The 23,865-nt window shown below is 37.4% G+C and overlaps 1 protein-coding gene across 2 annotated transcripts in view; it reads left to right on the plus strand.

Moving 5' to 3' along the window:
• Positions 1 to 23,865, plus strand: part of LOC127424484 (membrane-associated guanylate kinase, WW and PDZ domain-containing protein 1-like) — a 75,561-nt gene that overhangs the window by 32,264 nt on the left and 19,432 nt on the right. For both annotated transcript variants that reach the window (XM_051669751.1, XM_051669752.1), the window contains exons 5-12: positions 4,288 to 4,461; positions 6,201 to 6,378; positions 6,885 to 6,955; positions 8,339 to 8,506; positions 12,524 to 13,016; positions 16,727 to 17,240; positions 17,708 to 17,771; positions 18,315 to 18,695. In XM_051669751.1, the coding sequence (XP_051525711.1) occupies positions 4,288 to 4,461; positions 6,201 to 6,378; positions 6,885 to 6,955; positions 8,339 to 8,506; positions 12,524 to 13,016; positions 16,727 to 17,240; positions 17,708 to 17,771; positions 18,315 to 18,695 (2,043 nt within the window). The remainder of the gene's footprint in view (positions 1 to 4,287; positions 4,462 to 6,200; positions 6,379 to 6,884; positions 6,956 to 8,338; positions 8,507 to 12,523; positions 13,017 to 16,726; positions 17,241 to 17,707; positions 17,772 to 18,314; positions 18,696 to 23,865) is intronic.

Below are 23,865 nucleotides of genomic sequence, written 5' to 3' on the forward strand. Positions count from 1 at the left end.
AAAATCAAGTATAAAAAAAAAAAAAAATAACAAAAATAAAAAAATAAAAAAGAATGTTTTTTTTTCTAATTTGAATATCCTGTTTCACTTTTTCTTAAATACTTCGGATTGAGAAAAAAAAAAAAAAGGCTGTGAACGCTGTTCCAAGTTGATAAACCATAAAACAGTTATTATTCCCTAATATATTGGTTAAGTCAACCCAGTTTATATAAACATATTGAACAGACATGCCTGGTTTTGGATGTGTAAGGAGTTATTTACTGTTTAGCTGAGTTTGTGTGCATATACATTCCTTTATATATGCTTATGAACACATGGTGAGGGTCAGGGCATCATGCCAGAGCTCCAAATGTTCCAGCCAATCAGAGTGAAGAGAAGCAACCTCCAGACTGCGGAGAAAAGTGCCGTGCTGGCTGGCTCAGTTCTGTCCTACGATATTATCAGCAGAATTGAGCTGAAAAGAAGCTCTAATGGAGAGAGAACAAGCGTGTAATGCAAACTGAGATTTGAGCCTGCTGATGGCTTTGTTAAGAATCTCACACACACAGCTGCATATTTAGAAACATAGAACTTGGATTTATGAATCAGTATCTTGTGACTTGTGTTTTGGATGTTGCTGTGCCAATTTGTGTCTTTTGAGTTTCAAGCTGAAGTGTGTAATTTCTGAGCCACTAACGTCACAAAATGGAATTGCAAAAATAAATAATTGTTTTCAAACAGGTCTCTTGAACACTCCACTGTCTTCAATTGGTCATTAAACAGCTTGTCCTGCCCTAAACTCACACCATAGGTTGAGCTGTGTTGTGTTGTTGGTTTGTTAAGATACTCAAACAGAGAAATGTTTTGATAGTGCCAGAGAGCTACAGTGTTAACATTGTGTTTTCAGGGGAATCAACCTTCAAATGGCTTATATTTGTCTCTGAAAATGAAGCTGGGATATGTTTTAAGAAAAATACTCATCACTCACCCTCAGTGTCCTGTGTCCATGATTTTAAGGTTGCATATCTAACATTTTTGGGGGCTCAGACAGTGAGAGGACTGGTGATGGGTTCATGTAAATAGGATGTCACTAGAACTTCAGGGACAAAAATAAAAAAATTAAAATAGGTATTATTTGTTTAATGTGTCTATAATTAAGTATTAAGTGGCTTTTAAGCACACCTGAGCAGTGATGCAGCTTATGAATCATTCCCTCAAGCTGGAAGCAAGACTACTCCTATTTTTCTATCACTCTGTACAGGAGAAAAGAGGCTTTTCTCTGTAATCCCTGTTTCAGTTTTCCCTTCTCTGATCACTCCCACTTCAGTTCCCTCTCTCTCCCTTGCATCCCTTTCTCTGTCTGTAAATAAGGCTCCCAAGATGGAGTTTGTGGCGATCAGGGTGGGGCTGAGCGATGCTGGGCAGAGTGAGGCCGGGGGAGATGAGTGGAGAATGTGTTCCACCTGTGCTCCACACATGTCTCGGGTTCCAGAGAGATGCACAGGAGTACTTAAGGAGAGGAGACAGCGGCAGACGGGAAGAGAGACGCACAAAGCCGAATGTGTGTGTGTGGGAGACAGCAGGCTGAAAAGCAATGCTGTGTGTGTGTGTGTCAGCGGCTGCAAAGCAATTCTGGTGTGTATTTGCCGGGCTGAAAAGCCGATCATGTTTGTACACTGAAAAGTGTGAATAAATGTCTTGCGTTTGGATGTTCACCAAGCTCCCGCTTCCTCCTTCCCAACCAAGCAAGATGTATTTCACAGTAGAGAGAGAAAGAGAGAGAGAGAGTGAAGAAGAAAAAAATGCCAGCCCCCAAACATGCCGCCAAACAGTCTTCGGCCAGCTACACTGCCTCCGTCAGCGATGCTGGGTGATGGCACTGGACCCGCTCAGCCATCCCTTTCGGTAGCCTGCTGATGAACTGCTCCAGTACCACTAGATCGGGCGTCTCCTCGGCGTTGCAATCTTCAGCCAGAGGCAAGGATTCCAGGACAGCATCTTCCTCCTCTAAATCCCGGGTTTCGGCACCAATGTGGCAGACCTCTGCCTTTTTTAAGGAGGAGGAAGTGGGAGCCGGGTGAACATCCAGATGTAAGACATTTATTCACACTTTTCAGTGTACAAATATGATCAGCTTTTCAGCCTGACAAATACACACCCATACACACCAGCATTGCTTTGTAGCCGCTGATACACACACAGCATTGCTTTTCAGCCTGCTGTCACCCACACACACATTCGGCTTTGTGCGCCTCTCTTACCATCTGCCGCTGTCTCCTCTCCTTAAGTACTCCCGTGTGTCTCTCTGGAACCCAAGACAGGTATGGAGCACAGGTGGAACTCGTTCTCCACTCATCTCCCCCGGTCCCACTCTGCCCAGCGTCGCTCGGACCCGCCCCAATCACCACAGAGTTATACTGCAGTTAAATATCTCTAAAAGTGCCAAACATGTAGCTTTGCTACACTAGCTCAGCAAACTCTGTTTCTCTTGGCTGAGTGAGTGGGGACCGTGCTCCCCTGGTGGTGTTGTACCATAAAATGTAGCTTTGCAGTTCTCACAGAATCATCTTTGTTGGAAATCGTATATATATATATATATATATATATATATATATATATATATATATATATATGTATATATATATATATGTATGTATATGTGTGTGTGTGTGTATATATATATATATATATGTATATATACACACACACACACAAAATGTTAACATTAGAGCATGTAAGTTGAATGTTTGAGGTAGGTTTTCAGAGGTGGATTTATCTCATGTTTTCCCAATGCCATTTATCTGAGTTCTAGAACATCCTGTCAGTTTATTAGTTTGAGAACAGCTGTGATTAAGGGGTTTAAAGATAGCATGATCTAGGGCAGCGGCTGCCGGGAGCGGAAAAAAATCATTCATCTTGTGATAATATGTAAAATGAGAGTGATATCATGAGTATTGATAATGAAAAAAAAAACTGCTTTGAAGGATATGTCAGATAATTTTATATGAAAGCATCTATTTGCTTGGCTCCCATTTTGAGTTCATGTCAGCTTTTTTTCACACACATGATATTTCTTTTTTTTTTCTTTACTGCTAAGATCATATTAAGTACTTATCTGAACTTTAGTTGCCCTAAAATTATTTGGAAAGTTTTGGACACTTAGCTCACTCTAAAAAATGTATGCATTTTATTGCATTTGAGAACAAATTATCGAACCAAATGGCATGTGCAAACAAATGATGCTATAGACCTTCTTAGAACTAACTTCCATTCTGCCATTCTTACAAATACTTTTAAGCAACTGGTCCCACAAATCAATTTCCCTCAAATTCACAGAGATACCCACATGGAGTAACCAAAGATGCAGTTTATCACATTAAAGGGATAGTTCACCCTAAATGAAAATTCTCTCATCATTTACTCACCCTTATGCCATCCCAGATGTGTATGACTTTCTTTCTTCTAATTAACTCAAATTAAGATTTTTAGAAGAATTCCTAAGCTATTTTTTGTCGTACAATACAAGTGAATGTGTGCCAAAATGCTGAAGCTCTAAAAATCACGGAAGTCAGTATAAAAGTAATCCATAAGACTCCAGTGGTTAAACCAATATCTTCAGAAGCGACATGATAGGTGTGGGTGAGAAACAGATCACTTTTACATTCTTCTTCTTGTATTTTTGGTGATTCACATTCTTCATGCATACTGCCCCCTACTGGGCAGGGAGACGAATTTCAAGCAAAAAAGGACTTAAATATTGATCTATTTCTCACCTACACCAATCATAACACTTCTGAAGAGGTGGATTAAAACACTGGAGTCATATGGATTACTTTTATGTCTTATGTGCTTTTTGGAGCATCAAAATTTTGGCACCCATTCACTTGCATTGTATGGACCTACAGAGCTGAAATATTCTGCAGAAGAAAGAAAGTCATACACATCTGGGATGGCAAAAGGGTGAGTAAATAATGAGAGAATTTTCATTTTGGGTGAACTATCCTTTTAAGTATGGACATGTTCCACAATGTTTTTGACATGCATACATGTTTTTAAGTGTGGCTTAAGTGTCCAAATACTTTATGGGGCCATGGTACATTTTTACTGGATTTAGGTGGAGATCTTGAAGTTCCTAAGGCTACAGACCCAAACTGAAAATAGAATATATTGTCAAGGACTGCTTCTGTTACTGCATGTAATGCATTGTTTTTTTCCGAAGGCCGTTGCTTTTTGCCGTTTCATATAAAAAATGTTTTTGGTTGGAAAAGTTCTGGCTTGAGGCTTTAAAGGGACCCTCCATCTTTACAGGGAACTATTATGGCACGCCTCGGCCAGTGCACATCGGACCCGACAGCCCCCCCATTACGTACCAGGAACACCGAAACCTCCTGAGGAACTTCCGTACCCGCAGCAAATCGCTTAGCAACCTGGAGAAGGCTGTGGAGGAAGGTGACAACAGTGAGGAAGACTCTGGTCTGTCAGGTACAGCACTGTGAGATGAGAGTGATCTGAGGAAGACCAAATCTATGCAGCTGTTGCCACAAACTTTATTTTGAATCATTTCAAATTGTTATCTTGAAAGAAAAGCTTGTATATAGTGGCTACTTTAGCCACACTTTAAAATGCACAAAAGTCATTGTGTTAGACAGCATAGTACTAAAGGGATAGTTCACCCAAAAATGAAAATTCTCTCATCATTTACTCACTCTCATGCCATCCCAGATGTGTATGACTTTCTTTCTTCTGCAGAACACAAATTATGATTTTTAAAAGAGCATTTCAGCTCTGTAGATCCTCACAATGCAGTGAATGGGTGCCAAAATTTTGATGCTCCAAAAAGTACATAAATTCATCATAAAAGTAATCCATACGACTCCAGTGTTTAATTCCATATCTTCAGAAGAAGAAGAAGATAGGTGTGGTTGAGAAACAGATAAATATTTGAGTCCTTTTATGCTTGAAATTCTTCTCCCTGCCCTGTAGGGGGTGGTATGCATGAAGAATGCCAATCACCAAAAACACAAGAAGAAGAAAGTGAAAGTGATCTGTCTCTCACCCACATCTATCATATCGCTTTTGAAGATATCGATTTAACCTTTGGAGTCTTATGGATTATTTTTATGCTGATTTATGTGAGTTTTGGAGCTTCAAAATTTTTGCACCCATTCACGTGCATTGTATGGACCAAAAGAGCTTAGAAAGTCCTCTAAAAATCTTAATTAGAGTTCAGCAGATGAAAGAAAGTCACACATCTTAGATGGCATAAGGGTGAGTAAATGATGAGAGAACTTTCATTTTTGGGTGAACTATTCCATAAAGTGGCATTTATTTCACATAAAGATAGCACAAGTACAGGCAGACATTTCTCAAAATTCTTTGTTTGGTTTTAAAGTTGAAGTGTGTAAGTTTTTGTGTTAAAACACTTTCTCCTGTCTCGGTTTAATATGCAGAGAAAACTGTTGCAATTGAGCTATTTGTAGGTTAATTTGCTTAAAAACTGTAAACACTGTGTCCCTGTGGCGCTATAAAACCACTCCGTTTGTTTTGAGTGACCTGTCCATACCGACACAATAACATTGACAACCAATGATGTGAGTTGGGGGCGGGAGTATCTGTTTGTTTGATCAACAATGGATGGGAGCATATTCAGAAAGCATTTATTTTTGCAATTCTGTTTAGTGGTGCTAGTGGCGCAAAAATAACACACTTCAGCTTAAATTAAAAGATGAAACAATCAGTACAATTTAGTTAGTTATAAACAAGTTAGTTCAGAATTTTTTGTTTTTGCAAATGCTGATGCAAAGAAATTCATATATATTTTTAATTGTAGCTTAAGAGGTCAAATGCTTTTGGGGCCACTGTATTATTGTGTGCAATACAATATGTCGGGCTTTGAGTGGGTCTATTGATTGGACTAGACTTCATATAGTGGTCATTTATTTTTTGCTGTTGTTTTGAACACACAGTTTTTAAGAGAAATGTGCAAAATTAGAAGATGTCGGCTCAACTGGTCCGGAACACACATTTTTTGGTATTTTGTATATTTCTAAAGTTAAAAACCACAGTAGTATGTTTAGGATTGATGCTATTCTTATGTTAGAAGTGGCAGAAAAAGAGTAACATGAACAGTGAGACCTCCTGCTGCCCTTAGGCTGCCTAAAGTTGTATTAGATGGCCGCATCTCATGTCATGTTTACTGTACTCTATTCTCTGTTTCCCAGCGGGGTCTGCGGGAGCCAGCAGTGCCCCTCCCACCACAATTGTCTCACCTAATCAGACTTGGGACTCAGGCAGTGGGCGGGATGGAGGGGTTGCCATGGAGAACGGAGCACGTGGAGGAGCATTGCCTGAAAACTGGGAGCTGGCGTTCAGTGGCACAGGCGAACCTTATTACATCAAGTGAGTCAGCTAGAGAGAAATAAAAAGAAGAAATAGCAGGAAGGGTGATGGTTGGGGGAGAGCAAAGACAGGGGAAATTGAGTGGTCAAAAATAGAGACAGAAGGTCATCTGCTTCCTCCAGTAATCAATGATTTTACTTTGAGTTGACGTGACACCTTTGTAAGTCACATCGGATGATTTTGACATGTCGAGGCGACATTTGAACTTTAAGATGCACATTTGCCAATGAAAATTGCATAATATTTGCCTTTATCCATAAAAATTAAAAACACATTTTACTTGATGTTTTGAGATCATTTTGAGATTGTACTATGAAAATATACTTTAACATTTTTAGAACTCAGCACAAAAAGAACTAATTTTATTAACATTTAAGCAGACCTCAGAAAAAAATGTAATAATACAAAAATGTATGATATTATCCATTTAATGCGGATTTAGAGTATGCTGTTGTATATCATTTTAAAGTTGCTGATGAAATGTCATAAATTTCTCTCATTTTCAGCCATAACTCAAAGACCACAAGCTGGCTGGACCCAAGGACTCAGGGCAAAGAGATTGTCAGCAAGACGGAGTGTGAGTGTATAAATATGTGCATGTGTGTTTGAGCGTGCTTATTTGTGTGTGAGCTTGGCCCCTCTTCACTTTTGCCCTCAAACACACTCTCTCTCTCCAGTCCACATACGAAGATTAATGACAGACTTTCCTGGAGCCTTTTAGTCTTTCTCTCACGCCTTCATCTTATCCAGTGTTTCCTTTGCCTTTCAAACCTTATCCACTATCCCCTATTCCCTCTCTACTCTCTCTGTCTCTCACTCTCTCTCTTCTCTCATCTCTCCCCTGCTTTAATGTTATCTATCACTCAAAGCACACTCTCTTATATTTGAGAAGGTCATGCTTGTTATCTCTGCTCTTCCAAGCCAAGCGATCTTGAGAAGTTATGTGTGTCACTATGCACACGTGTGTATGTGTATTAATGTACTGTATATTTGGGTGACTTCAAAGGTATGTAGAAAGGTGTCATTTCTGTGTTAAAAGCAAAATGGAAGTGCAAAAATTATTGTTTCAAAACGGGGTTCTCAAACACTCCCTGTCCCCCACCCCCTGTCTTCAATTGTTCATAAAAACAAGTAGTCCCGCTCCAAACTCACGCCATTGGTTTAACTAGAAGTCTTGAACCAGAATACTAATAGACTGCTGAATGGAGTACTAGCCTACTGCTTACTGCATACTGTGCTTTATACTGCCTGCTATTTGCTATATGCCCTATTTTAAATAGTAAATGAAACAGTACGCTTTGAGCATTAAAAAAGTTCCAAACAGTAGTATGCTACATTGTTGTCACATGATCCCATCAAGTTGCATGTTTAATTGAAATATTAGTGCAAAAATGTGTTAACTTTTGGCAGTGCAAATAATAATGAGTCAGGAAAAAGGTACTGGCAAGGTTAGGAATAGCAAACTACTAAATGACTCTCACTATTTTTGCCATACTGTATCTACAATGTATTTATTGCAGAAATAGTAACGGTAGTATAATAGCATGGTATTCCTAACATAGCAGTTTAAAATTGCAGCTGATAAGCATATTACGTTAAAGGATACATTAACCAGTGCACTGTGCTCTTGTATACATGTATACAGAAAATTAGCATGCTGTGTATAGTACATATACTTCAAACCTACTGCAGAAATAGTAAGAGCAGTGCCAGTGTTCCTCATTGGGAAGTAAACCTAGAAATTATAAGCAGTATAGCTCTTACCGCAGCAGATGGCGCTGTTGTTTAACAATCAACTTGAAACAGTGTACAGTAGTGTGGACAGCAAGTTTAAAAGCATTGATAGAACTTTGTGGATTTTGTATACTATTGTGCAGACACTTATTTCTCTCTCTCTCTGTGTGTGTGTGTGTGTGTGTGTGTGTGTGTGCGTGCGTGCGTGCGTGTGTGTGTGAATCAGTACCTGCATTCACAGATCAACCATCTGAACTGAAGGGCTATTCAATACACACCCGCCTGTCGAAAGGGCCTCGTGGCTTTGGCTTCAACATTGTGGGTGGCAGCAGACCTCGAGAGTTTCTGCAGGTGTACAGTGTCACCCCTGGAGGCCCATCTGCACTTAAAACAGGTGAGACTCTGAGAATGGATTAACCCATAGGCCTTTAAAAATCATTCAAACACACACCGCTGGCACTGTGGTGCCCATTCCAGAAAGTTGCCCCGCTTTTTGCAACAAAAACACAACCAATCAGATTGGTACATTCCATACCAGCCTTGCAGGTTGTTCAGCCTATCAGGCACAAAGCGGGCCGTATTCCTGTAATAAACACTGACCTCACAAAGAACCGAAACAAATTAGTATTTATTATAGATACATTTGCTGAATTACTGAGGGGGCTTTCTGTCTTCAACAATATTTGAAAGGCTCTGAGTGCATATGCAAGCACATTTTTATGATATCTGGCTCAAAGAGTGGATGGTGGCTGCAGAGATTTTTGTACAGAAATCTGATTTATGTCAATATATGTACATGTTTTTACTGATATAAAAACGCCACATACTTGAACAAAATATGCAACATACATTTTAAAATACTACAAAAATGGCAGTTTTCATGAATGTAACATATATTTTCCAAATAATAATACAATTTGAATATACTGTATTCCCAAATAAACTATAGGCTACATGAATATATGTCCATATATCAGATTTCAGGCCTAATTATTTGTTTACATGGTATTTTCTCTAATTGTCCCTCAATGTCTGCTAGTGATGTCCACAAAATCACTTGATCTGTTGTGTATATGGGCCATTCTACCGAACTGCGATCCCACAATAAAATAAAATAAAAATAACTATTAAAAACAAAAGCATTCATATATTGTACATTTTCTAAGAATATGATATGATCCATCTAAACCCAGTATTTTTGTTGTTGTTGCTTTAATTTTTAATTTATTTTAAAGTGAAAGGAAAATATTTAGATTTTATTGAGAGTTTAAGTTTTTAAATAATTACACTATAAAAAATAAAAAAGATGCCGTCCCAAATTTTAACGTCACAACTGAAACACAACCCCTATATTTTTGACCAGGAAGTGAGACTGCATATCTGTCCATCCTGGCATATGGAGGAGTAGTTAGATCCAATAATTTTTAAGTAATTCCAAAGTGTTCCAAAGCCTGAGAAATCAGTATGTAACTTCTAGGATTGTCACTACGGAGCACATATTCTCTGCAATTAAACTTTTTGGGGTTTTAACTACTTATCATAAGGCAATGATGGGCAGGGATGCAGTCTCACTTCCTGACTGTATTTTTAAGATATTGGATCTATTTGTTTTGAATTTTGAGGAATACAGTTAACAAAGTATTAACAAAATATTGTCGTCACCAAAACAGTGCAGTCCCAAAACACCTGGTGTTTTGTTAAAGTAAATAAGTAAATCTGAGTAACCAAAATAAATAAATAAATAAATGATAAAGGTTGATTAAATATGTTCAGTTTCTTAAGGCATGAACTCTCAAACCAGTATGATCAAATTGGTAACACTTGGTAACACTTTACAATATGGTTCCATTTGTAAACATTAGTAAACAACATTAATTAACATGCATTAACAATGAACAATTCTTTTACAGCATTTATAAATTCTATATATTTATTAATTTTATTAACTAATTCATTTCAACATTAACTAATACATTCATTAACATTAGTTAATGCACTATGAACTAGCAATGAACAATTGTATTTTTATTAACAAACATTAACAAAGGTTAATAAATGCTTTGTTTGTTCATGATACTTAATGCATTAACTAATGTTAACAAATGGAACCTTATTGTAAAGTGTTCCCATCAAATTTATGTATTTTACAGAGAAAATTGGCATTTAGATTGTTATGAAGCTTATAAATGGAACTTTTTTAAAAAATGTTAATTTATTTGACATTGAAAATCTTCAGATGCACAGGTAGATGTCTAAACCTGCTGGACATTACTGCCAGCCGCACCTCCGCCGGTGCCTTCAGTTGTCCAGCTACAGGGTCATCAGCCGTGAGCCACCTATATATATATATATATATATATATATATATATATATATATATATATATATATATATATATATATATATATACACACACATATATATATCGAGATTTGATGAAATGCCATTCTTCAAAGAAGTACTGAATTCGGGATTTTACTACCTGCCACACACATATTACCGTGGAAACACCACTATTCTCTGTCTGCTAAGTGGCTTCTGCTTTTTGTTGCTGTATAAATCTGTGGTACAGGAGATGGCACTTCAAGGGGTCAGTTCTTTAAATATTTATGGCTTTATGGCAGCTATAATAATTTAATAATAAACATTTGTGCACAGTTCCGTTTATGCAGGGAACTTTTAAGGACATTGTGATCATATGTGATGTGACGGTACTGCTTTCTGTTACTGTTATGAGGAATACAAAAATCCCCATAGATCTGGATTTAAGTTAGAATTTTATAGTCAACAGATAAAAAAAAAAAAAAAAAAAACGGGGGAGGGAGAGAGAGAGAGAGAGAGACAGAAATGAAAAGATCAGAGAAAGACATGGATGTAAGATGGATTTTATCAGGGGAGCATGTTGCTTTTCTTCTCTCTCCATCCTCTTATCTATCCCACCATCCTTCCAATCCTCACTTTTTTATTTTAGGCTGTCTATTCCTTGTCTCTCTCTGTCTCTCTCACTCTCCCTGTCTATCTCTGGATTAGATTAGAATGCGTGTTTATGTGTGTTTGTGTGTACTATTTGATTGGAAGGGTATCGTGGTTTGAATATGCTGATCTTCTCTTTATACAGATGGGCCTGTAGTTTTTAATCTGACTGTCTCTCACACACACACAACTGTCAACTCACGTGTGCTGACACACACCCGTACACAGACACACTCTTATCCTTAAAGGGGTCATATCATGTTTTATATTATTATTTCCCCTGAGGTATATGTTTTTTTTTCTTTTTTTTTTTTTTTTTATGACCATTTTTCACCCTCTTTATGACCCTTAGAATTATACAGTCTGTTTTTGCTGCTGGCCCTTTAAGACTTCAATGAATATGTGCCATTTATTTTTTTGTAAAGAGGTCATTAAATGAGTAATTAATCTTTCCACATGTAAGAGTTCATTACACTATAAAAATATACTGTAAGTTTCAGAACTCAAACCTTCCTCCTCACTGCAAAGAAATAAATTAAAATTTGTTGAAACCAACCTCCAAAACGACTCGTTCTGTACTTCCTCCACATTGTGATGTCACACTGTGGTAGACATTTGCATCTGACTGTCTCTACAAAAACACATCAACGACTACTTTATCTTATTACTTCCGTAGCGCCGTAGTGGTGAGCAGTGATATGGCAAGGAGAGAGCATGTCTGTCAAAAGCAGAGAGCCAGTCATAACAGTGGGCATTTACTGTCCAGTCTTAAAGGAGAAGCAGCATCAAACTGAGTGTTTCTGACAGAATGTCAAAATGAGGGTTTTGTGTGCAAAAAAACTTTACTGATATTATAAGTGAACGTCAAGGAATATTTTGAAATAATTAAAAATGTCATGTCCCTTTTAAAAGTAAACTCTTTCCTTTCCTAGGAAAGCCATTCTTTCTCACTGTTGTGAGCCTTTGGAAGCACAATGTTTACCAAACTTTCCGCATTTTACTGTTATCGTTAGTTCTTCTTGTGTTTAGGAATAATAATATTTATCCTACTTTTTCTTAATACCACACCATGACTGCGTGGACGTAGTTGCTGAACATCGACTAAGCCTCATCGACATGTAATTGCGGGCATTCGTGTGTTAAGGTATTCATCCAATTTGCACCATAATTTGCGGACGTTCGGGACAGTTTTTGCAGCTTAGTTTCAATAAATGGTCTTTTCATTTTTTTATTTGTATTTTTTATTTTTTGTTCTAAAATTTACAGTATGTTTTCATAGTTCAATGAACTCTTACCTCAAAAGATCAAGGACAATTTGATTTTAAAGAATATGACCCAATTTAAAGTGCATACTCAAATGATAATCAGAGCAGTGCTCATGATTTTTCTCATGTAAAACTGGCAATGACAGAAATCTCGCTCTCCTTGTTTCTTTCAGCGGACATTCTTGTGTACATCAATGACACATGTGTGCTGGGTCTGTCTCATAAAGCGGCGGTAGAGATGCTGAAATCCGTCCCTATGGGACACAGTGTAGACGTCGTCCTTCGACGAGGTTACCCCATGCTTTACAACCCTGACGGCTGCCCCAAAACCAGCCTCTCCTCCCCCTCTAACCCTAACAGCGCCAACCCTGCTGCCCCGGGTTCTGTACAGTCGCAACCCCAACATCCCAATGGACACCAGCCTGGAATGGTGAACCTCAACCGCTCCATGTCCCACCAAAACAGTTTTTACCCCTGCATACAGACAGAGTCGCCGGATGCTAATGGCAACACAGCACCCCAGCCTTCCTATTCGATGGCCAATGGAAATGGTGTAGGAGGGCCTATAGGGTTGGGGGCGGTGCCTTCTTCAAATGCCCCTCCCTCATCAAAGAAAATGAGCTCCAGTCACAGCGATACGGAGGTCAGCTCTGTTGTCACGCGCAGGTAACCAGGATGGCGAATCCAAACCAGGGCTGTGTTTCCCAAAAGCATCGTGAGCCTAAGTAAATTGTAGAAACCATTGGCGCCAATGGTCTCTATGATCAACTAAAGCTTGCGATACATTTGGGAAATGCAGCCCAGTTCATTTCTGCATTCATGTTCATTAGGGAACTTAAAGCTGGAATAGCCATTCTTGAAATGACTGTATAGATGGGTGTGTATATACACCGATCAGCCACAACATTAAAACCTCCTGCCTAATATTGTGTAGTTCCCCCTGAGACCGCCAGAGCAGCACCTACCAATATCTCAGAATAGCGTTCTGAGATGCTATTCTTCTCACCACAATTGTTCAGAGCAGTTATCTAAGTTACTGTAGACTTTGTCAGTTCGAACCAGTCTGGCTGTTCTCTGTTGACCTCTCTCATCAACAAGGCGTTTCCATCCACAGAACTGCCACTCACTGGATGTTTTTTTGTTTTTGGCACCATTCGGAGTAAATTCTAGAGACTGTTGTGCGTGAAAATCCCAGGAGATCAGCAGTTACAGAAATACTCAAACCAGCCCGTCTGGCACCAACAATCATGCCATGGTCGAAGTCACTGAGATCACATTTTTCCACATTCTGATGATAGATGTGAACATTTACTGAAGCTCCTGACCCGTATCTGCATGATTTTATGCACTGCACTGCTGCCACACAATTGGGGGTTAAGATAACTGAATGGATGTTTACTGGTGCCAGACAGGCTGGTTTGAGTATTTCTGTAACTGCTGATCTCCTGGGATTTTCACGCACAACAGTCTCTAGAATTTACCATGAATAGTGCCAAAAACAAAATACATATTGTGAGGGGCAGTTCTGTGGATGGAAACACCTTGTTGATGAGAGAGGACAACAGAGAATGGCCAGACTGGTTCAAACTGACAAAGTCTACGGTATCTCAGATAACCACTCTGTACAATTGTGGTGAGAAGATAATCTGAGGTGCGGGTTGGTGCTGTTTTACCGGCACGAGGGGGACCTACACAATATTAGGCAGGTGGTTTTAATGTTTTGGCTGATCGGTGTGTGTATATATATATATATATATATATATGTCTCACAGAGCCACACCTTTGATTATCAAAAAGATAAAGCAAAAGATTTGTTGCACTTTTCAGCTTATTTTGGCCCACTTAGACTCGAATTGTAACATGTAAAAAAAAACATCGACCGATATATATATATATATATATATATATATATATATATATATATATATATATACACACACACACACACACAGAGTACTGTGCAAAAGTTTTACGCACTTGTGAAAAATGTTGCATAGTGAGGACATCTTCAAAAATAATGAAATAAATCGTTTTCATTTATCACGTAATGTCATACAAAGTCCAGTAAACATAAAAAAGCTAAATCAATATTCGGTGTGACCACCTTTGCATTTAAAACAGTACCAATTCTCCTAGGTACACCTGGACACAGTTTTTCTTGGTTGTTGGCAGATAGAATGTTCCAAGCTTCTTGGAGAATTCGCCACAGTTCTTCTATCTATTTAGGCTGTCTCAGTTGCTTCTGTCTCTATATGTAATCTCAGACTGACACAATGTTCAGTGGGGGGCTTTGTGGGGGCCATGACATCTGTTGCAGGGCTCCCTGTTCTTCTATTCTAATCGTTCTATTTGCAAAAGTAATGTTTGGGAGTCTAACATTTTATATTTCCTATTGACACACTAAAGCTGAAGATACAAATAACCATCTTAAGACAAATGCTTTTGTGAAACATCTTATGTACCTAAGACTTTTGCAAAGTGTATATATATATATATATATATATATATATATATATATATATATATAAAGAATTAATATTTATATATATATATATATATATATATATATATATATATATATATATATATATAATTTACTTTTTATGACCGATATGCATTTTTTTCATTTTTCATTTCCAATAACCAATATGCAGATTTTCATTTTTCATTTAATTTAATTATTCTTTTATTTTTGCTTTTTGACACAATAATAACTATAACTAATAACTATTATCAGTAGACTACAATAAAATGAAAAAAGTGCATTATTATTATTTTATGATTGTTATATATGAATATTTTATCTACTACATTATTTTTATTATTATTATATTTGTATTTATTAATAATACTATACGTGTTAGTAATTATATAATCATTTTATATTATAATTATTATATCATTTATGTGATATTATTTTGCATTCAAAATGGTTAAGAAATTACCAATTGGATCTTTTATTTGTGGACGTGTTAATCTATTTTGTTTAAAAAGCTACTCTATTCTCATTTTAACACTGCTGTTTCGTGTTCTTTAGAGACCCACCAAATTGTGCCATTTATTGGTAGGCCCTGATATTAACCCTTAAATTCATGAGAATTTTACCAAAAACTCTTACATATTCGGGACTTTAGAGACCTGGCATGTATATCTATCACAAATGGATGGATCTACAAAATACCCAGATGGTGTAAAATTTTCAAAATATTTTCAAAACAATTACAAAAATAATAGAATAAAATATATTTTTATATATTTTTTTGTTTTATTTTTCATATATCAAAGAGACAATGCAACAAATCAGGACAAATCTAGAACAGGATTCATGACTTTCACACTAAAAATTTCATGAGATGCAACTGGATGTCAAACACATATTGAGCTACACATAACACACACACAAATATTTTCTCAGACAATTATTGAGTCTAAATAGATGCACAGCTTACATAATTTCAGTAGTATACCCAAATGACAATAGCCAAATCATCATGTTCATGTGTTGTACTTGCTGTAGTTTACTTCCATGTTGTTTCTTCATCAAATAGCAATGCCTAATGTAAATCAAGTTAATCACTCAAACAACAGCACCACCTTCAGTAACACATATCATGTATAACATTTATGTGTACAAGCATTTGAAATACTGATAATTCACCATTGTTGGACTGAAAATCAACATGATGTAGTATTTATTTGTATTAATATAGTACTTGTTTCTCTTGTAATAACAAAGAAATAGATAACTTGTGATAGTGAACATATGTAGATATGAAATAATCTTAAATATATAGTTTATGGAAGTGCAAAAAAGAAACGAAAAAAAAGACACTATTATACAGGGTCTCTAATGACCCTTATACACTTTTGGTACCTAAGTCATTATAAATATATATATATATATATATATATATATATATATATATATGTGTGTGTGTGTGTGTGTGTGTGTGTGTGTGTGTGTGTGTGTGTGTGTGTGTGTTTTGCAATTTTGGCATTTTTTGGGCTACATTATTAATAAGAGAGGGATTGAGGAATACTAAAGAGGTGTGGGCACAATTCCAAAAAATGGATGAGGTAGGTACAGGAGGGTGGAATTAGGTCCCGGATCACTAAAGACCCGAGCTACGCGTTTAAGGGTTAAAGAACCAATAACTGATAAAGTAGAAAAGTGAATATCAGTTAAAAAAGAACTATCTAGCCGATTATAGGTCTCTACTCATTATTATCTCTAACCATATGAAAGTGTTTTGCTCCTTTTCAAGGATTACACTAACTTCTTAGACATACTTGAATCCCTTTTTTACACACTTTTTAATTCTTTTACTGTGCAACTCTGTTTACACACCCATTTCTTTCCTTCCTTCTCCACCCAGAACTTCCCTTGTCCGCAGCTACAACAACAACTCTCTTCCCGCTCCCTCTCATGGCCACCACAGTTCCAAGTCTTCCGAGAGTGATCTCTCCTCTACCGTGCTCCCTCTGCCCCAGCCTGAGGTGGGTCTGGCCAGCCAGCCACCAGGGGCACCCAGCTCCCAGCGACCTCCCATGCCCCAAACATCTCTTGTCGTCGCACCCCCAACCGAGCTCCCACCCTGCGGTTTTAATGGGTGTCCAGCCAACAACCCCCCGCGACCTCATCCGGGTGGACTAGGATCCCCCGGTGCCCCGGGTGGGGTAGGTTGCGGGGGAGGGGGTGAGCTGATACCTGTGGCCTTGGGCAGGAGCGAGGGAGGGGGTATGGGTTTCAGTGTGACGGCTGGGGGGCAGGGAGGGCAGCTGGCAGTGGTAAAGAGAGTCTGGGACAGGCGGCAATGCCCCTCTCTACAGCCAGGGGATGCTATTATCAAGATCAACGGTGCAGATGTGCAGAACCTCAGCTTTGCACAGGTAATTCATTGTGGCCTTAAAGGTATAGTTCACCCAAAAATTCTGTCATTATTTACTCACCCTCATGTCATTCCAAACAGAAACGACTTAAATGTCGGTCTGTTCCTCACTCAAAGCTATGGTTTCAGAAGACTTGGAATATAGCACACAAGTCAAATCAGCCACTTTTATAATATTTTTATTTGTCATTTTGGAACTTGATAGCCCTAGTCGTCGTTCAGTTTCATTATATGGAAGAATATTTATCAAAAATTCACCTTTTGTGTTCCACTGAAGATAGAAAGTCACATGGGTTTGGGACGACATGAGGGTGAGTAAATGAATACAGAATTTTCATTTTTGGGTGATCTATCCCTTTAAGCAGCTGGTCACTGTCTGAAAGTCTCATCTCTTCATGGTTATCAGCCTTTGGATAATTCACTAAATAAATCTGAATCATTTTGAATGATCTTTTTTTGTCTTATCAGGTTCAGCGGGTGCTTCAAGAACACACCAAACAGGGTGAGGTGGTCTTACTGGTTTACAGAGGAGGTGAGTGCCCTACACACTGTGTGCTACACGTACTTCAAGCTCTGCAATGCAAATATACAAAGAAAATATAAATGATATAAAATCTATATGAAAAATTATAATGCATATTTAAAACCAAAGCACACTATTGCAGGGGTCCCATCACCATGAAAACCCTGAAATTATCAAGGAATTTAAAAATTTTGATTTCTAGGCCTGTAAACTTTAATTTGTATTATTATTATTATAGTTGTACTGGACTATTAATTTTTTTTTTTTTTTTTTTACTTGAAATTGCTCTTAATGAGTGCAATCTCTAATAAATGATCCAGTAATTGCAAACAGCTGGAAAAGTCCATTGATTATTTACATGGTCTATCAGGATGGATTAGTTTTTGAACCCTGTTTACACCTGTAGTTAGCACAGTGCACTTATCATCAGATCACCTGAAACAGTTGTAAACTGGGCCATAGTGGTGACATCAAGTTTTATAAAGTTTATTAGTGAATTGGAGCACCTCTTCTACCTTCTCCTGTTCTCTTCACATCCTATCTGCTCTCAAGGCTCCCCAAATGCCTATAAGAGACCTTCTCCCTCCCTGGGCACCCCTGATCTGACCTCTCCCTCATCTGATGGTGCTGTGCCCAGCCAGAGCACCCTCTCTCCCTCTTCACCCTCTGGGGACCTCCCCAACCTGGTCCAAAGCACCAGCTTCCTGGACTCAGTGCCCGTGACTCTCACTCTAGAGCCCAGAGACTGGTTAGGGGTTGATGATGGAACGGGTCAGTGGGGCCGCACCGCAGCCTCTAGCCTTGGAGCAGTGTCCAAAAGCCATGCAGACGGGAGGGGAGCAACCCCATCCAGAGCGATGGAGGTGGAGTTGAGACGGAGACCAGGAGAGGGGTTCGGATTTGTCATCACCTCCCAGGATGTATTGAATGGATGTAAGTACCTATCTGTTAGAGCATGATCTGTGTGTTTGGACTTGAGTGTGCATCATTTTAAACATTTTAAGCAAGCCACGAGAGGCTGTGTGTTACAGTGATCATTCCACTGATTTTCAACATAGATGTAATAATTACAGGTAGAATGTGCAGTTACAGGTGTGCATTTAAAGTGATTTTACGTTTCGAACGCAACTCATCCATTTAGAATTTAGAGTTTTTTAACTTATATTTCCTCTGTAACTAATACAGTTGTCAAAATACCATAGAAAGCATTTTGAAAAATCTATTTGAAAAATGTTCCTTTTGAAATAATTTATTTTAATGGTTTATTTTATGGAGAAAAACAGTTGTGTTTCAAGGGCAGTATTTAATTTTTGTGTGTGTGTATGATTTGCTGGATTGTTAATTCAGATGTGGCCTTTTTTTTCTCTTTTATCTCAGTTTGTTCCGGTATTCAGAAGTAAAAAAGAAGGGATTTTATTTGAAGATTTATCACTGCATCATTTGTGTCAAAATGCAGGCCAACCTCTGGAAAGATTCCCAGTATCCATCTGCATACAGCAATTATCACAGGGTAGAATGTGTATATTCCTGCCTCGTTCACTATATGAAAGCTAGGTGAAACCGAGAAAAAGGGCATATCCCCCCTCAAAGCATGTGGCTCATCTTAGTCATGTGATTATGCAATATGCATGTGCACAGACAATCCCTAATTAGCACACTAATTATGATTTCACTTGATTTAAGTTTGTGCTGATATGCAGTCACACTTTATGTAATTTTCAGTTGTATTTTGATCAGATATGTATGCTCTGAGGGTATATAAATATGTAATATAAATATATAAATATGCTCTGAGGGTAGACGGATGTGTTTGTAAATGTGAGATAAGCTGCAGTCCTAGCGAGGTTGTGGTTTCTGTCCAGCAGTGTTTGTAGTTCCACATGAAATGATAACTGGAACAGTTAACCCCCCAGTGTATTATGATTAGTTGTTTGGCAGATCATAGTTGTTCAGTGGTCTTTCAGTGTTCAATGATTAGTAGATAAAGTATTACAGATCCATGACTTCTGAAGTCAAACAGAGTTTTCTAAAAAAAGAACTACTGAGATTTGTCTCTGCTTAAGATGTTGTCTTTGTGATTTTGGTATTTTCTAAAAGTTTATACAAAGAAGCATTCTGATGAAAATAGAACCATAGTTCTTGCATAGTAGGGTGTATCTATCAATGAAAATGTAAAGCATTGATCATTGAATTGAATGATCTATTAAAATTATTGATCTATTTTAAGTTATAAAAATCCATCAAATACAGATTCTGGTGTGACACATTCAATACCTCCAGTTACATTTGTGTTCAGCATATTTTTCTATAAAAACAATAGAATCAAACTGAGCCATGAACAAATTTCAGATACAGATACATGGCATCATTAATAAGGAATGGTAATCGAGCAAATGAATCATTGTCAGAGAAATGATTTCTTTTCATGATTTACCATAATAACCACAGGTAAAAGTATGGATAACTCTTTATTCCTATGGTTAAATGAATGTATTTGCAGCTTCTGTAAATCTATTATTGAATTTGTTATTGCAAAAACAAACAAAAGTACAATCAACTTTATTTTACTCTGTATTGTAGCCTAAACACTTTTAGAAACAATGATATTTGTAACAGAAATGAAGCAGATTTCTTCACTCCTTAATAGATTATTAAATATATATTGTCAGAATATCATACAGTAGCTAATGTACTACAGTTTTATATATATATATATATATATATATATATATATATATATATATAAATAAGTCAATTTTGGGATATTTTAGAGCTTTTTGTGTGTGAAAATACCTGTCCATCTTTGTTCAGGATTACTCTAGGATTCAGTGTAGTATTAAATCGTTCTTATGTTCTATATTCTCTGTTAGCTTTCACTCACTATCCCTCCCTCCACTGCTCTCTCTCCCTCTCTTTCACCCTCTCTCCCCCTCTCTCTTTTGCCCAGTGCCGTTCATTCAGTGCAAGCGTCATCAATGTCTCTGCTCTGAGGAAAAACACCTCAACAGTTTTTTTATCCCTAGATTTCTTGAGCGTTTTCTAATATTATATGTAGAATTAAAAGGTCAGGAATTTTACAGATTTTAAAACTGATTTGTTGACTTTATCCGGACAACATGCTGGAAAGGCTTCAGTCTGCACTGAAAACGGTGAAGGACGCAAAACGTAAATACTGTCTTACCTCTCATGCACTTGAATGTCTGTATTTCTGACAATTATTGACTCTTGAGTATGTATTTGACTAACCATTTTAGTATTTAAACTAGGTTTTAGTGATGGTTTTAATGATTTAAGGTGATTTAACATATTTCCTGGATCATTTTCCCCCCTACAGCTTTGTGATTTGTTTGCTTGAGCTCAGATCTATAGGGTGAATTCAGGTTTATGGGAACAGTCTGTTTGTGTGAGAGAGAACAGGATGTGTGTTTGTGTGTGTGCATTGTATTAGAAGACTTTGAGCTCTGCGGGACAGTTCTTCTGAAGTACACCCCTTTTGATTTCATCTCTGTACTTTTCATACTTCAGAGAGCTCTTTTGCTTGGGTTAACCTGGACACTCGCATGCCTGAAATATATTCAAATGGGCCACTGTGGGCACTGCCAATAAAAGGCTTAATTCTTCTATGCTGATTTGGACCAGTGAACATCTCTTTCTCTCTCTTTCTCCACAATATGGATTTCTGCTAACAGACTTTAGGAGAGTACAACAGAAAAAAAAAAAAAAATGCTTTGATGTCTTTTGAAAAATACTGTTCACATTCAAAATACAGTAGTACTACTATGTTTTTTTGACAGAATACTATGAAAAGACTGTCTTTGGACAGATTTGTGTCACATGAATATGGTAATCTCATGTAATCAAAACACATTTCAGTTCTATGCTAAGACAATTGAGATACGGCACATTTAAGCTCACATTTACCCTGTTTTTGTATTTAAGTTTAAGGAGACATGACTTCCTTAAACTTATATGCATTTTACAGCAGTAGGTATAATATTACACATGTAGAGTAGGTTATTTTGTGTGCTTGAGAAGAAGTTTTAAAATACCAGAACACTTCTGGATACAATTAGTGGGCACTTCAGGTTTGGTGTACCAATCAACAGCAGTAGGTTGCTTAACAATACAGCCTGCAAATGGGATTGTCATATATCTCTCTATTTCAAGAACTGTCAGTTTAATGATTAGTGTTATGAGCTGCTCATCCTGAAAGTCTTATCGTGAGTGTGAGATCATGTCCATGAGGTTATTTGGAGGGAATGTGCAGTGTTTGTGTGTGTGTGTGTTAGAGCATGAGAATCACTGTCTGTTCCTTCCATCGTGTTCAATATGAGATTGTCTTATCTGTACTCTCGATGCCGTAATATCCTTAAAGGGCTAATTCACCCAAAATGTAAGCTTCTGTAATTATTTACTCAACCTCATGTTATTCCAAACCCATATGACTTTCTTTCTTCTGTGGAGCACAAAAGGAGATGTTAATCACATATAAACTGCTTTGATGAGAGTTGTGTGTTCAGTCACTATTATTTTTTATGTTACAATCTACATCTCTGTGTTTCCTCTTAGTAATGTTTGTGGGGGGTTTTCATGCATATTTGCACACAATTAATCTTTTTAAAGTCTTGCATAATTGTCCTTGTCAATATCACTTTGGCAAGGACATTTGGGTAGTTGGCATATATCATGTCCATTAACTTTTTGTCAATTAAAAATCCATATTTTAGGTTAAAATGTACATACTGCCTTAGTTAGTTCATTAATGAAATGTGACAAATGAATATTCCATGTAGTCTCTTAATTAACATAAGGTGTTTGTTTTGACGTGCGTGCATGTCTTCACAGATGTTACACTGTACATTATAGGCCAGGTCATCTGATCTGATGAATAGCCAAAATGTTAAAGGCTACAAGAGTAAAAGTAACAATGGTTAAAGACTTTAAGAATGTTTTAACATGCACTGAAAGTTACTGTTGAGCAGACGCTTTTATATAAGCAAATTTGTGGTGACATTTCTCTGGAAGCTACTTGGAAATACATTTATTGCTCAAATAAACAATGGCAAATGGGGAAACAGAGCTCAGTATCTCTCCAGTCAACTGATCGCCCTTTCCAGGTTTCAAACCTGCAACATTTACAATGTGAGCCTAGTACCACAACCTAGTTTTCATGTACTGGAAAGACTTTAATAGAAACATTTAACACACTGAGATTACTTCAACACGTTTAATCTGAGGTGTACGTAACACAAATAGTGCTATTTTACGGTTGTCTTTAAAGGGGTCATGACATGAGGAATACAATTTTCCTTGGTCTTTTGACATAAAAGAGTTCATTGAACTATAAAAACCTAATGTAAGTTTCAGAACTCAAAACTTCCTCCTCACTTCAAAAAAGAGCATTATTGAAACCAAGCTGCCAAAACGTCTTGTTCTCTACTTCCTCCACAATGTGACATCACACTGTAGTAGACATGTGCAATGCCTACTTTAACTTACCACTTCCGTAGCCCCTAGCAGTGAGATGGCAAGGAGAGATCAGGCCAGTCAAGAACCAAGAGCTAATCATAAAAGTGTGCATTTACTGTCAAGTCTTAAAGGAAAAGCAGCACCAACACTGATCATTTCTGACAGAGGGTCAGAATGAGGGTGAAAAATTGTCATGTTTTACAAATGTATGACTGTTTGTTGTGCAAAGAACTTTACTAACATTATAAGTGAAGAACATATTCAAATAATTAAAAAAAGCACGTCATGACCCTTTAAAGGTGCTATAAGCGATTTATTTTCATGGAAAAGTATGCAATAAAATGTCCTACTCCTTTAAAGATGTTAATGAAATAAGTGTCCTGAGATATCTCACCATTCTCTGTGACATCTGTAGACTTTGTAAACAGCAAACAAAAATGTATACGCGGACCGCAGACATTGATGCTTTTCATTTGTCAATAATTTTGCTCGTTCTCATAGTGTTGTGTTTGAAGCGGATCATTGAGGCTATGATTCATAATTTTTTTCAGTTGAGGGCGCTATTGTGCCACTGTTGAATTTGACAGCCATAGGCATAAACAATGCTGCTCTCTTGCTCAGTGGTCATTTACTC

This window comes from Myxocyprinus asiaticus, chromosome 33 (genome assembly GCF_019703515.2).
Source record: "Myxocyprinus asiaticus isolate MX2 ecotype Aquarium Trade chromosome 33, UBuf_Myxa_2, whole genome shotgun sequence".
NCBI classification, from domain to species: Eukaryota; Metazoa; Chordata; class Actinopteri; order Cypriniformes; family Catostomidae; genus Myxocyprinus; species Myxocyprinus asiaticus.